The 16,151-nt window shown below is 43.4% G+C and overlaps 1 protein-coding gene and 8 non-coding genes across 9 annotated transcripts in view; all 9 read left to right on the plus strand.

Moving 5' to 3' along the window:
* fto (FTO alpha-ketoglutarate dependent dioxygenase) overlaps nucleotides 1-16,151 on the plus strand; it is a 129,390-nt gene that overhangs the window by 22,583 nt on the left and 90,656 nt on the right. Inside the window, exons 3-6 of the mRNA XM_064335820.1 lie at nucleotides 222-828; nucleotides 11,194-11,319; nucleotides 14,263-14,342; nucleotides 15,435-15,578. Coding sequence (XP_064191890.1) covers nucleotides 222-828; nucleotides 11,194-11,319; nucleotides 14,263-14,342; nucleotides 15,435-15,578 — 957 coding nt within the window. The remainder of the gene's footprint in view (nucleotides 1-221; nucleotides 829-11,193; nucleotides 11,320-14,262; nucleotides 14,343-15,434; nucleotides 15,579-16,151) is intronic.
* trnam-cau (transfer RNA methionine (anticodon CAU)) lies at nucleotides 1,777-1,849 on the plus strand. The gene has a single exon. It is a non-coding gene; the product is annotated as a tRNA-Met (tRNA).
* trnam-cau (transfer RNA methionine (anticodon CAU)) lies at nucleotides 2,830-2,902 on the plus strand. The gene has a single exon. It is a non-coding gene; the product is annotated as a tRNA-Met (tRNA).
* Nucleotides 4,111-4,183, plus strand: trnam-cau (transfer RNA methionine (anticodon CAU)). Its single transcript has one exon. It is a non-coding gene; the product is annotated as a tRNA-Met (tRNA).
* On the plus strand, nucleotides 5,394-5,466 carry trnam-cau (transfer RNA methionine (anticodon CAU)). The gene has a single exon. It is a non-coding gene; the product is annotated as a tRNA-Met (tRNA).
* trnam-cau (transfer RNA methionine (anticodon CAU)) lies at nucleotides 6,681-6,753 on the plus strand. The gene has a single exon. It is a non-coding gene; the product is annotated as a tRNA-Met (tRNA).
* On the plus strand, nucleotides 7,974-8,046 carry trnam-cau (transfer RNA methionine (anticodon CAU)). Its single transcript has one exon. It is a non-coding gene; the product is annotated as a tRNA-Met (tRNA).
* Nucleotides 9,278-9,350, plus strand: trnam-cau (transfer RNA methionine (anticodon CAU)). Its single transcript has one exon. It is a non-coding gene; the product is annotated as a tRNA-Met (tRNA).
* Nucleotides 11,948-12,020, plus strand: trnam-cau (transfer RNA methionine (anticodon CAU)). Its single transcript has one exon. It is a non-coding gene; the product is annotated as a tRNA-Met (tRNA).

A 16,151-nucleotide genomic window follows, 5' to 3' on the forward strand; every position in this document is an offset into this window, starting at 1 on the left:
ATTACCCTCTACAGGCTGTGCAATCGTCACTTGTGAGACCCCAAAACCAAGATAGCTCATCATTGTTAGACAAGGCTTTGTAACAAATGTACTATTTCTTGTTTTGCTTGCACAGTGCGTTTTGTACTGAATCCTGGGTAAGACAGGCTGTTCCTGTGGCAGTCTGCACAGGCAGTCTGGGCAGTGGCAGTGAAGTGTGTGTATGTTGGCTTCCCCCGCAGTGGGAGTCCAGTTACACTGGCCTGGCCCTGCGGCCGGCCGACTCCCTGCCCGCCGCCCTGCACGACCGCGTCCGGGCCGCCCTGCACGCCCTGCAGCGACGGGGCTGCCTGTTCCGGGACCTGGTGCGCATCCGGGGCCGCGACGTCTTCACCGCCGTGTCCCGCTCGCTCCTGGGCGGGCCCGGGGACACCTACCGCTACCTGGGGACGCGCCTGTTCGCCCTGCCGTGGCACAACGACGGGCAGGAGGACGGCGAGGCGTGCTGCGACCGCGAGCTGAGGGAGGCCTGCCGGGCCCTCTGGGAGCTCAACGAGTACTTCTGCGAGGACGTGGAGCGCCGGGAGGCGGCGGGCCAGCCGGAGGCCGACGAGGACCCGCCGGGCGGCCAGGGGAGCTCCAAGACGGACGCGTCGGAGGCGACTCCCGCGGAGGCCCCCCGCTTCAACATCACCCTGCTGAACTACATGGACCCGGCGGCCATGAACGACCTGAAGGAGGAGCCCTACTACGGCATGGGCAAGATGGCGGTGAGCTGGCACCACGACGAGAACCTGGTGCCGCTGTCGCCCGTGGCCGTCTACAACTACAGCTGCCCCGACGAGAAAGGTAGGGCAGGCTGCTAACTTGTAAAAAGTTCCGGGCCCGCGCCGCGACCCCCGAAGCTTCGTTTTGAGCTTTCGTGGAGCTTGTCCGACAGGTCTGACCCCGGCGACCTCGTCGAACCTCCCCCTGCGGTGGCTTCGCCGTTGCAAACGCGCGCTTCCGTCTTGTTTCGCGTCACAAGTGTGCGTTTGATGCCGCTGGGCTGTTATCGAATGTCATCACGCCCCCCGCGCCCTGCCGGTCGGCCTCCCTTATCGTTGGCAGAGATGAGAAATCACAGGGTTCTCTGTGTTCAAACAAGGGTCTCAGGTGTATGCGGGGAAAGTCATTACTAAACAAACCAGCGTTTTGATGTCTGTGATATTTATACAGATACACAAGCTTCCCTGGGAAAATAAACTTTTTTTTTCCTATTTAATATTTGCGCTATGTACGTATGCGATTTTAAAGCTGGGGTGTCATTCCTGAACCTTGTCGGTAGTGAAGTTGTTGACTGATTCCGAGGTAGATTGAAGTGAAATTCAATATTCAATAAATTGCTTTCAATAAAAACCGCCAAGTCAAAGTAAAAGGAATGCTGTAAAAGGATTTGCTTCATCAATGTATTTTGAAAGACACCTTGCGAATCCAAAATTGGAAACATTGTTTCTGCAGTTCACAATTGGGCAGACACTGAAATGAGAAAGTTAGTCAATACAACTGTGTGAGGGTTATGCGTCGTCTGCAAAACAGTGATGGGAACTTGCGTTCTTTTTGGTGAGGTGCACTTTTTGCCTTGGTTCGTTCAAAAGATTTGTTTGTTTGGCTCGTTCATTCATTCAGTTGCAAACTTTCTCCTTTTTTGTTCATTTTCATAGTAATTATTAATAAAAAAAAATTTTCATTGCTAGCCAGAATTAAGTGTCTATTATCACAAAACGGGTAACCTCATTGAAGACACCCTGGGCACCTGCCTCGTTGGCGCAGTAGGCAGCGCGTCAGTCTCATAATCTGAAGGTCGTGAGTTCGACCCTCACACGGGGCACGTGGCTTTTAGTCCGTTTGACCCTTCAGTATAGAATGCTTGTATTGCCATTGCAGATGAAAGTAAACTGTTACGTAGCGCACTATCACATGTTTCTGCAGTTCACAGTTGGGCAGACGCTGAAATGAAAAAGTTAGTGAATACAATTGTGTGAGCTTATGCGTGTCTGCAAAACAGTGATGGGAACTGGGTTCTTTTGGTGAGGTGCACTTTTTGCCTTGGTTCGTTCAAAAGATTTGTTTGTTTGGCTCGTTATTCGTTCAGTTGCAAATTTCTCCTCTTTTGTTAATTTTCTTATCTCAGTAGTGGCTTTTGATACCTACGAACCTTCAGACTCATAGCATTGAGTGTCTTCTCACAGTGGAAGGATTGGCCGGAAACAATGTGGATTTCTGCCATCTGAAGCAAGATGAGCTTGCATTTCCTATCTGTCTAGATAAATCTTATACGTGGAGCTTTTGCTTTCATTTTCTGTTCTCTGATCATTTTAAATGTCATTCCTGCTTATTGCATATACTGTAACCATCAGAATTCCTTGATTTACAGAAATTGCAGGATTGTAGTGTAGTCCTGACTTCTCACTGTACATTGTTGGAAACAGCTAATTTTTGAGGAAGAAGAAAGATTTGATGTTGCAGTAGGATGCACAAAAGAAAGAGTGGACAAACACTGATCTGATATTATATGTAGTGGTGGAGGCTTTGCTACATTTTCGGATAATATATAGCTATGTCCTGCATTATTGTCTAACACTGATAACAAATTGCACTGAATTGTTGATTTGACTGGAAATTGAATAAATGAATGGGTGTCTCTGACTTTTGCACCGTACTGTTTAAGAGCCCAAGCACTTTGGGGATCAGGTAACCTTATTTAAATTTCTATTCTATAGTATTATTAATTAAAAAAAACTGTCATTGCTGCCAGAATTAAGTGTCTATTATCACAAAACGGTACCTCATTGAAGCACCTGGGCACCTGCCTCGTTGGCGCAGTAGGCAGCGCGTCAGTCTCATAATCTGAAGGTCGTGAGTTCGACCCTCACACGGGGCACGTGGCTTTTAGTCCGTTTGACCCTTCAGTATAGAATGCTTGTATTGCCATTGCAGATGAAAGTAAACTTGTTACAGGAGCGCACTATCACATTGTTTCTGCAGTTCACAGTTGGGCAGACGCTGAAATGAAAAGTTAGTGAATAAATTGTGTGAGCCTTATGCGTTGTCTGCAAAACAGTGATGGGAACTTGGGTTCTTTTTGGTGAGGTGCACTTTTTGCCTTGGTTCGTTCAAAAGATTTGTTTGTTTGGCTCGTTCATTCGTTCAGTTGCAAATTTTCTCCTCTTTTGTTAATTTTCTTTTCTCAATAGTGGCTTTTTGATACCTACAAACCCTTTCAGACTCATAGCATTGAGTGTCTTCTCACAGTGGAAGGATTGGCCGAAACAACTGTGGATTTCTGTCCATCTGAAGCAAGAGTGGAGCTTGATATTTTCCTATCTGTCATAGATAAAAATCTTTAAGTACTGTCTTGTTGACGGTCATAGTTTCGGTGGTCTACCTGTTCTTTCACGGTTGTTAGGAGTTTCCATTTCTCTGTATCTTGTAAAAATCTTTTGAACTCCAGTTTTAGAAACTGCCGTTTTTTCCACTTATTTTCCTTTGACTTTCACCTTCCTCATGCAGTTGAATTATCTTGAATGTAATCTCATCAGAAATATTTCCTTTAGCAATTTTATTTGCACGTAAGAAAGAAATTTGCAAGGCTGCTGAGGTTTGTTTGGGCAGTTGTTTGTTTGAATGGTAGTCACTTTTGAAGGCAGAAGGTTCTATTGACACTTTTTGTAACAAATTTTGTTGGGAGGACACAGCTATAAATTGTTTGTTGATTGGAAAGAAGAACGACTTGATGTTGCAGTAGGATGCACAAAAGAAAGAGTGGACAAACACTGATCTGATTATGTAGTGGTGGAGGCTTTGCTACAGTTTTCGGGATAATATATATGTCCTGCATTATTGTCTAACACTGATAACAAAATTGCACTGAATTGTTGATTTGACTGGAAATTGAATAAATGAATGGGTGGTCTCTGACTTTTGCACCGTACTGTTTAAGAGCCCAAGCACTTTGGGGATCAGGTAACCTTTATTTAAATTTCTATTCTTATAGTAATTATTAATTTAAAAAAACTTGTCATTGCTGGCCAGAATTAAGTGTCTATTATCACAAAACGGGTAACCTCATTGAAGACACCCTGGGCACCTGCCTCGTTGGCGCAGTAGGCAGCGCGTCAGTCTCATAATCTGAAGGTCGTGAGTTCGACCCTCACACGGGGCACGTGGCTTTTAGTCCGTTTGACCCTTCAGTATAGAATGCTTGTATTGCCATTGCAGATGAAAGTAAACTTGTTACAGGAGCGCACTATCACATTGTTTCTGCAGTTCACAGTTGGGCAGACGCTGAAATGAAAAAGTTAGTGAATACAATTGTGTGAGGCTTATGCGTCGTCTGCAAAACAGTGATGGGAACTTGGGTTCTTTTTGGTGAGGTGCACTTTTTGCCTTGGTTCGTTCAAAAGATTTGTTTGTTTGGCTCGTTCATTCGTTCAGTTGCAGATTTTCTCCTCTTTTGTTCATTTTCTTTTCTCAGTAGTGGCTTTTTGATACCTACGAACCCTTTCAGACTCATAGCATTGAGTGTCTTCTCACAGTGGAAGGATTGGCCGAAACAACTGTGGATTTCTGTCCATCTGAAGCAAGAGTGGAGCTTGATATTTTCCTATCTGTCATAGATAAAAATCTTTAAGTACTGTCTTGTTGACGGTCATAGTTTCGGTGGTCTACCTGTTCTTTCACGGTTGTTAGGAGTTCCCATTTCTCTGTATCTTGTAAAAATCTTTTGAACTCCAGTTTTAGAAACTGCCGTTTTTTCCACTTATTTTCCTTTGACTTTCACCTTCCTCATGCAGTTGAATTATCTTGAATGTAATCTCATCAGAAAAATTTCCTTTAGCAATTTTATTTGCACGTAAGAAAGAAATTTGCAAGGCTGCTGAGGTTTGTTTGGGCAGTTGTTTGTTTGAATGGTAGTCACTTTTGAAGGCAGAAGGTTCTATTGACACTTTTTGTAACAAATTTTGTTGGGAGGACACAGCTATAAATTGTTTGTTGATTGGAAAGAAGAACGACTTGATGTTGCAGTAGGATGCACAAAAGAAAGAGTGGACAAACACTGATCTGATTATGTAGTGGTGGAGGCTTTGCTACAATTTTCGGGAAAATATATATGTCCTGCATTATTGTCTAACACTGATAACAAAATTGCACTGAATTGTTGATTTGACTGGAAATTGAATAAATGAATGGGTGGTCTCTGACTTTTGCACCGTACTGTTTAAGAGCCCAAGCACTTTGGGGATCAGGTAACCTTTATTTAAATTTCTATTCTTATAGTAATTATTAATTAAAAAAAACTTGTCATTGCTGGCCAGAATTAAGTGTCTATTATCACAAAACGGGTAACCTCATTGAAGACACCCTGGGCACCTGCCTCGTTGGCGCAGTAGGCAGCGCGTCAGTCTCATAATCTGAAGGTCGTGAGTTCGACCCTCACACGGGGCACGTGGCTTTTAGTCCGTTTGACCCTTCAGTATAGAATGCTTGTATTGCCATTGCAGATGAAAGTAAACTTGTTACAGGAGCGCACTATCACATTGTTTCTGCAGTTCACAGTTGGGCAGACGCTGAAATGAAAAAGTTAGTGAATACAATTGTGTGAGGCTTATGCGTCGTCTGCAAAACAGTGATGGGAACTTGGGTTCTTTTTGGTGAGGTGCACTTTTTGCCTTGGTTCGTTCAAAAGATTTGTTTGTTTGGCTCGTTCATTCGTTCAGTTGCAAATTTTCTCCTCTTTTGTTCATTTTCTTTTCTCAGTAGTGGCTTTTTGATACCTACGAACCCTTTCAGACTCATAGCACTGAGTGTCTTCTCACAGTGGAAGGATTGGCCGAAACAACTGTGGATTTCTGTCCATCTGAAGCAAGAGTGGAGCTTGACATTATCCTATCTCTCAAAGATAAAAATCTTTAAGTACTGTCTTGTTGATGGTCATAGTTTTGGTAGTCTACCTGTTCTTTCACGGTTGTTAGGAGTTTCCATTTCTCTGTATCTTGTAAAAATCTTTTGAACTCCAGTTTTAGAAACTGCCGTTTTTTCCACTTATTTTCCTTTGACTTTCACCTTCCTCATGCAGTTGAATTATCTTGAATGTAATCTCATCAGAAATATTTCCTTTAGCAATTTTATTTGCACGTAAGAAAGAAATTTGCAAGGCTGCTGAGGTTTGTTTGGGCAGTTGTTTGTTTGAATGGTAGTCACTTTTGAAGGCAGAAGGTTCTATTGACACTTTTTGTAACAAATTTCGTTGGGAGGACACAGCTGTAAATTGATTGTTGATTGGAAAGAAGAAAGATTTGATGTTGCAGTAGGATGCACAAAAGAAAGAGTGGACAAACACTGATCTGATATTATATGTAGTGGTGGAGGCTTTGCTACAATTTTCGGGATAATATATATGTCCTGCAGTATTGTCTAACACTGATAACAAAATCGCGCTGAATTGTTGATTTGACTGGAAATTGAATAAATGAATGGGTGTTCTCTGACTTTTGCACTGTACTGTTTAAGAGCCCAAGCACTTTGGGGATCAGGTAACCTTTATTTAAATTTCTATTCTTACAGTAATCATTAATTTAAAAAAACTTGTCATTGCTGGCCAGAATTAAGTGTCTATTATCACAAAACGGGTAACCTCATTGACAACACCCTGGGCACCCGCCTTGTTGGCGCAGTAGGCAGCGCGTCAGTCTCATAATCTGAAGGTCGTGAGTTCGACCCTCACACGGGGCACGTGGCTTTTAGTCCGTTTGACCCTTCAGTATAGAATGCTTGTATTGCCATTGCAGATGAAAGTAAACTTGTTACAGTTGCGCACTATCACATTGTTTCTGCAGTTCACAGTTGGGCAGACACTGAAATGAAAAAGTTAGTGAATACAATTGTGTGAGGGTTAGCCTATGCGTCGTCTGCAAAACAGTGATGGGACCTTTGGGTTCTTTTTGGTGAGGTGCACTTTTTGCCTTGGTTCGTTCAAAAGATTTGTTTGTTTGGCTCGCTCATTCGTTCAGTTGCAGATTTTATCCTCTTTTGTTAATTTTCTTTTCTCAGTAGTGGCTTTTTGATACCTACAAACCCTTGCAGACTCATAGCATTGAGTGTCTTCTCACAGTGGAAGGATTGGCCGAAACAACTGTGGATTTCTGTCCATCTGAAGCAAGAGTGGAGCTTGATATTTTCCTATCTGTCATAGATAAAAATCTTTAAGTACTGTCTTGTTGACGGTCATAGTTTTGGTGGTCTACCTGTTCTTTCACGGTTGTTAGGAGTTCCCATTTCTCTGTATCTTGTAAAAATCTTTTGAACTCCAGTTTTGGAAACTGTTGTTTTTTCCACTTATTTTCCTTTGACTTTCACCTTCCTCATGCAGTTGAATTATCTTGAATGTAATCTCATCAGAAAAATTTCCTTTAGCAATTTTATTTGCACGTAAGAAAGAAATTTGCAAGGCTGCTGAGGTTTGTTTGGGCAGTTGTTTGTTTGAATGGTAGTCACTTTCGAAGGCAGAAGGTTCTATGACACTTTTTGTAACAAATTTTGTTGGGAGGACACAGCTATAAATTGTTTGTTGATTGGAAAGAAGAAAGATTTGATGTTGCAGTAGGATGCACAAAAGAAAGAGTGGACAAACACTGATCTGATTATGTAGTGGTGGAGGCTTTGCTACAATTTTCGGGAAAATATATAGGCTATGTCCTGCATTATTGTCTAACACTGATAACAAAATCGCACTGAATTGTTGATTTGACTGGAAATTGAATAAATGAATGGGTGGTCTCTGACTTTTGCACCGTACTGTTTAAGAGCCCAAGCACTTTGGGGATCAGGTAACCTTTATTTAAATTTCTATTCTTATAGTAATTATTAATTTAAAAAAACTTGTCATTGCTGGCCAGAATTAAGTGTCTATTATCACAAAACGGGTAACCTCATTGAAGGCACCCTGGGCACCTGCCTCGTTGGCGCAGTAGGCAGCGCGTCAGTCTCATAATCTGAAGGTCGTGAGTTCGACCCTCACACGGGGCACGTGGCTTTTAGTCCGTTTGACCCTTCAGTATAGAATGCTTGTATTGCCATTGCAAATGAAAGTGAACTTGTTACAGGAGCGCACTATCACATTGTTTCTGCAGTTCACAGTTGGGCAGACGCTGAAATGAAAGAGTTAGTGAATACAATTGTGTGAGGTTTATGCGTCGTCTGCAAAACAGTGATGGGAACTTGGCTTCTTTTTGGTGAGGTGCACTTTTTGCCTTGGTTCGTTCAAAAGATTTGTTTGGCTTGTTCATTCGCTCAGTTGCAAATTTTCTCCTCTTTTGTTCATTTTCTTTTCTCAGTAGTGGCTTTTTGATACCTACGAACCCTTTCAGACTCATAGCATTGAGTGTCTTCTCACAGTGGAAGGATTGGCCGAAACAACTGTGCATTTCTGTCCATCTGAAGCAAGAGTGGAGCTTGATATTTTCCTATCTCTCAAAGATAAAAATCTTTAAGTACTGTCTTGTTGATGGTCATAGTTTCGGTGGTCTACCTGTTCTTTCACGTGTGTTAGGAGTTCCCATTTCTCTGTATCTTGTAAAAATCTTTTGAACTCCAGTTTTAGAAACTGCCATTTTTTCCACTTATTTTCCTTTGACTTTCACCTGCCTCATGCAGTTGAATTATCTTGAATGTAATCTCATCAGAAATATTTCCTTTAGCAATTTTATTTGCACGTAAGAAAGAAATTTGCAAGGCTGCTGAGGTTTGTTTGGGCAGTTGTTTGTTTGAATGGTAGTCACTTTTGAAGGCAGAAGGTTCTATTGACACTTTTTGTAACAAATTTTGTTGGGAGGACACAGCTATAAATTGTTTGTTGATTGGAAAGAAGAACAACTTGATGTTGCAGTAGAATGCACAAAAGAAAGTGTGGACAAACACTGATCTGATATTATATGTAGTTGTGGAGGCTTTGCTACAATTTTCGGGATAATATAGGCCTAGCCTATAGCCTATGTCCTGCATTATTGTCTAACACTGATAACATAGGCTAAGTGCACTGAATTGTTGATTTGACTGGAAATTGAATAAATGAATGGGTGGTCTCTGACTTTTGCACCATACTGTTTAAGAGCCCAAGCACTTTGGGGATCAGGTAACCTTTATTTAAATTTCTATTCTTATAGTAATTATTAATTTAAAAAAACTTGTCATTGCTGGCCAGAATTAAGTGTCTATTATCACAAAATGGGTGACCTCATTGAAGGCACCCTGGGCACCTGCCTCGTTGGCGCAGTAGGCAGCGCGTCAGTCTCATAATCTGAAGGTCGTGAGTTCGACCCTCACACGGGGCACGTGGCTTTTAGTCCGTTTGACCCTTCAGTATAGAATGCTTGTATTGCCATTGCAGATGAAAGTAAACTTGTTACAGGAGCGCACTATCACATTGTTTCTGCAGTTCACAGTTAGGCAGGCACTCCAATGAAAAAGTTAGTGATTACTATTGTGTGAGCATTATATGTATTCCTGCCAGAGCTGGTTCAAATACGTATTTGTTTCTGATTTAAATACTTTTATACGCATGATTTATCTTGTTTGGTGTATTGGAACCAATTAAATACTCTAAAAAATGGCAAACTCTGCCTACTTGTCATATTGGCAGGCTCAATTACCCCATGCAAGATCAATAGAGCACAGAAAAGTATTTGAAATACAAATACGTATTTGACCCTGGGTACTTGTGTTCTTTTTGAAGACCCACAATTTTTGTTATTTTTTATCAGCTGTTTTGTACCACAACACATTATAATAGGAGTGAAAATAATTTCATCCTTTTTATTAGTATTACATTCATTTTATATCTGACCTGCGTGAACTAGTTTGATTGTATCTAGGGACCACAGTTTTCTAAACCAGTTCTGGATGAATCTAGGAAGTTTTGTCTTGTTTGAACTAGGCTATACTTTCCTTTTCGGACACTTTGCTGGTGAATGTCAGCCTCTATGCTGTTCACTGTATTTTTTGGGATGTGCCCTTTTAAAATTGTGTGTTTAGATGGGTACATCTTGAGGTGTGTTTTTTTTTTTTTTCGTTCACTGACATTCCCCCCCCCCCTTCCCCCAGGTGCATACAAAATTACTAAGGCTATTAATGCAAGTCAGCTGGGGGTCAGAGAATTACATAAATAAAAAATACCTTCTCCCAGTTGCTACTATATATGGGAGAATGAGGTGATTCATTTTTTAAAAATTTAAGTATTCATTTTGTTTGGCTCAGTTTTTCTCCGGCTTCGTTTTGCTTTGGTTCACAATTTTAGCTTTCAGTTCTCTCACTGCGTCATCTCTTCCTTCGCTCTTTTTTTATTTTCTCTCCCCGGCCAGCCTCGCCCGTCAATGCCACGGCTCGAATTCCACGGAAGCCCGCTCGGACGAGGCTCCTTCCGCCCGGAATGAAAGTCCTGCCTGGAATTTCCGTGCCCCCATTACGCGGAGGCGTCTGGCGGCAGCGCCATTTCGCGGCTTTCGGAAAAAAAGCGTCAGCGGGAAATTAGGTTACAATTTATCTTAGCCAAGAGCAAAGAGAAAGGAGGAGGAAGGAGGAGAGGGCCGTGGAAAGATTTTAGCATCGATCCCGCTGGAGGTTGTCGGGCGGATCTCGTTTTCACGTCCGCGCGGCGCGTGATGGAGGAGCTCGGAGGAGAGTTTGGTCGGGGGAACGTAGAAAAGGGAGGATAAAGCCTTTTAATTACCTGGCCTTGTCTCCTCCTCAACAGTAGCTTTCTGATGCTGTGCTCTTAATTAGCGCCAACATGTCCAAAATACACCACCGCACTGACGGCTCTTTATTTAACACGTAGAAACAAAGAATGTCGTAGAGTTGAGCAGGGGACCCGCTTCTGTGGAATGAGTATAAATTGACCAAAAAAATTTTCCTTGAATAATATGTTTTTTGTCAGACATTTTAGAAGGTATACATATCTTTGTGATGGGCTTTTGCTTAAATATGTTATAAATAAATAAAAAAAAGTTAAAATCCCTGTAACTGTAACACGAACAACATGGTTTATTGATACTGGAATGCTAAAAATGGCAGCTTTAAGGTTTCTCTGAGTGTGTTTTAATCACTTAAAATAACGTTGATTTGAGTAGGCTTGAGGAGAGATGGAGGCCTGAAAATCGACGGTGGTTGTGTCGACAGGTGGAGGTTCGGGGGACGGAGAGGTGGACGGGGCCAGCTGGCGCGTGGGGCTGAAGGTGGCCTGGGACATCCACACCCCGGGCCTGGCGCTCCCCCTACAGTCGGGAGACTGTTACTACATGCGAGGTACTGTCCTTAAAGACCCATCTCACATACACACAGGAGAAGTCAGTGGCGGGATTGCCTGGGAAGCCCAAGCTCTGGAGAGTTAAAGGCAGCGTTGTCTGGAATGTTCTAAGTGAGCTCTTCCAGTCATTTTTGCTTTACGTTAATATTATGTTACTAATTTTCTGGGCAGGCACCCCTATTCTAGCAGCGATGTTGTATTATACATATGTCACCCATTTATACAGAGAAATCATTTCTGATGCAATTCATACACATGCATAGAAACAGATTTTTCATCATCTAAAAATACTTTTGACTCCATCGCCTGAATATGAAAGGTGTTGCGTTGTCACAGGGCATTTGGTTCCAGAATATTCCATACCCAAGGCAAGGTGTACACCCACGCACAGCCCTGAGCCGGACGAGCATCTTGATTTACAAGCTTTTCACCCTTCCCTTTCATCCTTCACTATAGATTTCTTCTTTTGCCGTTGCAGATGAATGTCAACTGTTGTTGTAGAAGAGCACGACTACATTGTTTCTGCAGGGCAGTCACATTGTGAATCCAATGTTAGTGAAAACAATTGGGGGGGTCATGCTTATACCTACAAAATGGGTGTACTGAGCAGATTGTTATTTTGTGCCTGCCTCGTTGGCGCAGTAGGCAGCGCGTCAGTCTCATAATCTGAAGGTCGTGAGTTCGACCCTCACACGGGGCACAGAGCTTTTAGTCCATTTCACCCTTCACTGGAGAGTGCTAGTATTGGCGTTGTAGATGACTGTATGTTGTAGCTATAGAAGGGCACAACCACGTTGTTTCTGCAGTGCAAATCTATGGAAAGAAGAATGGCTGGGAGTTCTCCCTTCATTGGTTTGAGTCTTCATTCTGGAGTCCTGCCATCCTTCCTGGGCCCTACGAAATTGGCTGCATCGGGGAGGTTAAGAGAACCAAATGTTATTTTATTAAGTGCCGTGGCCCGTCTGAGTCGTGGTGGTGGGAGCGCTGTAAATCCGGGCCTTTACATTGGTGCGTTCTGCTGATTGCTCAGGGGACCTCCCACTGGAAGAACTTGCCTGTTGCTGACGGCCCTCCTCCTCAGCCCTTATCACACGCCCGAGACCGCCCCTTCCAGGGTTTGCACGGCACTGTTGGCATCAAGGGCCTACTCCCTGACCTCGCTTCCCCCTTTGCGCGTTTCCAGGCCTCCGCACCTTGGCGTTCGTCTAACCGCACGTTGGATCGAACTGCTGCGCCTGTGCCCTGGTTTTTTCTCGTGAATGTTTTTGCCGTTGTGCTCCGCGGGTTCGAACACACGCAGCCGGGTGGGAACAGGAGATTTTGGCCGTTCCTCCGCGTAGTCGGGAAGAACGGCCTCAATCAGGCTGTGGTCAGTTTCCATTAGACGGGACTGATTTGAAGGGCTATACTAACAATTTGAGCTGAGGAACTGGAATCAAATTCTGCACGTGCACTGTGACTGCTACAGCAGAAGCACCGCAGCATCAAGTATATTATTTTTTATACATTAATTAAAGCTGCCACATCTAGGCTATTTGGTTTAGCCTGGCCTATTGGTCAGTGCCCTTTCTGACTAATCCACTCCAGATCACCTTAGTAAATATGAAGCTTGTGGCCTTTTCTTGTAGATCAGGGGTCCTCAATCTTATCTAGAAAGGGCCGGTGTGGGTGCAGGCTTTTGTTCCAACTGAGCAGCTGCACACCTGATTCTACTAATCACCACTAGTTCTGCAGGACCTTGATTAGTAGAATCAGATGTGTAATTGCTCGGTTGGAACAAAAGCCTGCACCCACACAGGCCCTTTCTGAATGAGATTGAGGACCCCTGGGTTAGAGTCTCCATCCTGAAGTCCTGCCGTCTTTCCTGGGCCCTATGAAATTGCCTGCATGTGGTTAAGAGAACCAAGTGTTATTTCATGAAGTGCCGTGGCCCGTCTGAATCGTGGCGGTGGGAACACTGTAAATCCATTCTGCTGGTTGCACCAATGTAAAGGCTTGCTTGGTGTTACTGGAACAAAAGCCTGCACCCACACCGGCCCTTTCTGGATAAGATCGAGGACCTCTGTTGTAGATAATCTCTTTGTGGATGATTTTAGTAGCTTGGAAATGCGTACTTGAAAAGATATTAACACATAATGCATAGTGCATAGCGTGTGACTCAAGGACACGTGTACGTTTAGAATTTCCATTGGCTCCAACATCTGCCTTCATTTTGGTTTTGGCACCATTGGTCAAAGTCACACCCTGCGAACGGAAAATGCCGAAGAGCTTATGGCCAAATCGAATCACCATATTGGGACTGAACGGAATTCCAGTGGTTAAAAAGCTGCTAAGCCTGTTTAATAATAAGATTTCCGGGGCAAACCACGCCGGGGACATAGGAAAGAGGAAGAGGGGACCCGACGTGTTTAAAAAGCCTGCTTTCCCCACTCCGTGCAAGATGAAGTGGGGAATAAAGAGAAATATTTATTACAGGAGTTTATTTCATTGCATAATTCATAGCGCAATGTGGAGCGGGAGAGATTTATGGAGACTGTGCAGTATATTATCGGATATAAAATATTTAGAAGGCGTAATGATCGCGTCGCAAAACATAATGCCAGTCAGTCGTAGTAACAACTGTTTGAACGCATTGGCTTTTTTGGTTTTCTGCTTCTCTGTTGCATCATAATAAAATCAGTCTTCCTTTGTGACATTCAAAACTGCACAACTGTCTAGCTACCGGTATTGTCGAGCAGCGTAACAGGACAACTAACGGTGAAACGGTATCTCATTTATGCGGAAACAACGGAAACAAAATGGCACCTTAAATGAGAGCGATAGTCCTCATTCTCATTTAGTAAACTGTACCTCAGGGGGATAAGCATTTTTTAAAATCTTTTTTTCTTTTTCCCTTGTTGGATTAAAGTTAATGGTGGGGATGTCTCTTAATCTACCTGTAGATGACCTGAACAGGACCCACCAGCACTGTGTCTTGGCAGGGGGGACGGCTCGATTCAGCTCCACGCACAGAGTGGCGGAGGTAAGTGCACACATGTGTGCATGTGTGTATATATGTGTGTATGTGTGCGTGTGTATATAAATGTGTGTGTGTGTGTGTGTGTGTGTGTGTATATGTGTGTGTGTGGGTGTGTGTGTATACGTGCGTGCAACTGTGTATATGTGTGTGTGTGTGTGTGTGTGTGTGTGTATGAGTATGTGTGTGTGTGTGTGTGTATGTGTGTATATGTATGTGTGTGTGGGTGTCTGTGTACATGTGTGTGCATGTTTATATGTATTTGTGTCTTGATATGGGTGTGTGTGTGTGTGCGCATGTGTATATGTACGTGTGTGTGGGTGTGTATGTATGTGTGTGGTGCGTGTGTGTGTGTGTGCGTGTATATGTACGTGTGTATGTATGTGTGTGTGTGTGTGTGTGTGTGTATACGTGTGTGTGGGTGTGTGTGTGCGTGTGTATGTATGTGTGTGTGTATATATACATGTGTGGGTGTGTGTGTGCGTGTATATGCATGTGTGTGTGGGCGGTGGGAGGCAGGTTGCTCAGTCCCTGTTTGCGCCTGCTGAACTCTCCCCTTTATTAAAACTGCAGGATTATTGAGCGTAGGTGCCTCTCCTTTTCAGCACGGTGCAATCGATCTCTCTACATTCGTTCATTCATTCCTTCAGATGACACTTGCTTTATGAAGCCAGACGTGACTCCTGTGGTTCTGGATTGGTTTCAGTGTTGCACTCTGTTGTGATCTCACTTTACTCTCTTAATATATCTCTTAATATGTCTTAAGTCACTCCTTTTCATTCCACCTCATTATTTTAATTATTTTATTATTCTCATTACTGTATGTATTATAACTTTTTTTTCATACTCTCACCTCTACACTCAGTATCCTTGAAAATTAACAAGAAATTCTAACCCCTCCTTCCCTCAATCAGAAAGACATTGAAAAAAGGCACCAGACAGAATGCAGTGTTATTGAACATATTCAAGGCACACACTGTATCTTCAAAATATGCCAGCAGTTAAGATTATTGACCTGTAAGTTTGGATATAGTTCAGTCCTCCTCCTCTTGAAGACGCCAGACTTTTCTAACGGAGATCGCTGTGGTGTCTCTGCAGTGCTCGACCGGTACTCTGGACTACATCCAAAGACGTTGCCAGGAGGCTTTAGAAAACCTGCACACGGACCCGGACACCGGCACCAAGACCCTGCAATCCCTGCAGCCCTCAACGCTCCAGCTCTCCGAGGAGATACACAACGAGGTAGGGCATCTGGAGACCGTGCGTCTCTAACTTGAGCATCTGGAGTGGGAAGTCTCAGCTTGCGGGATTGGTTTCTGCTAAAAAGCCCACAATCTGATTGGCTCTACCAAGTTTTAGGGTAGTGTTTCTTTAACGGCCAGTGGTTGGTTGAATAGGCTCCTCTATTTGTAGCATTTGTGACTAAACAATGGCGTGTTAGCAAAGCACATCCCTTGAAGTGGACTTACCTCACAAATAAGGTACTATGACCCTGAAAAGTCTGACTACCTCAGGCGTGTTAAAGACTAGTATAGACGTTGACATTCATATAGAGAAAGACCTCTGCCTGGTTTGAGGATACAGAAATGCATGGTATTGCTCAGAGTCAGGCTTTGACGCCTGACGAGAAGCAGAAGGATATTAAGCTGTGTTGTTCACTCAAACCAGGAACATTAAAGAGGGAACTCCACCCCTCTGTCCCCCTCCAAAAAAAGAATTCCCTTCATGATCACATAGCACATCAGCCCAGAAGCATGGTCACTCCTCATAATCACCAAGCAAGTCATTGAAGGACCATGTTCACTCTTCGTGGTC

Source organism: Anguilla rostrata, chromosome 5 (genome assembly GCF_018555375.3).
Source record: "Anguilla rostrata isolate EN2019 chromosome 5, ASM1855537v3, whole genome shotgun sequence".
In the NCBI taxonomy this organism is placed as follows: Eukaryota; Metazoa; Chordata; class Actinopteri; order Anguilliformes; family Anguillidae; genus Anguilla; species Anguilla rostrata.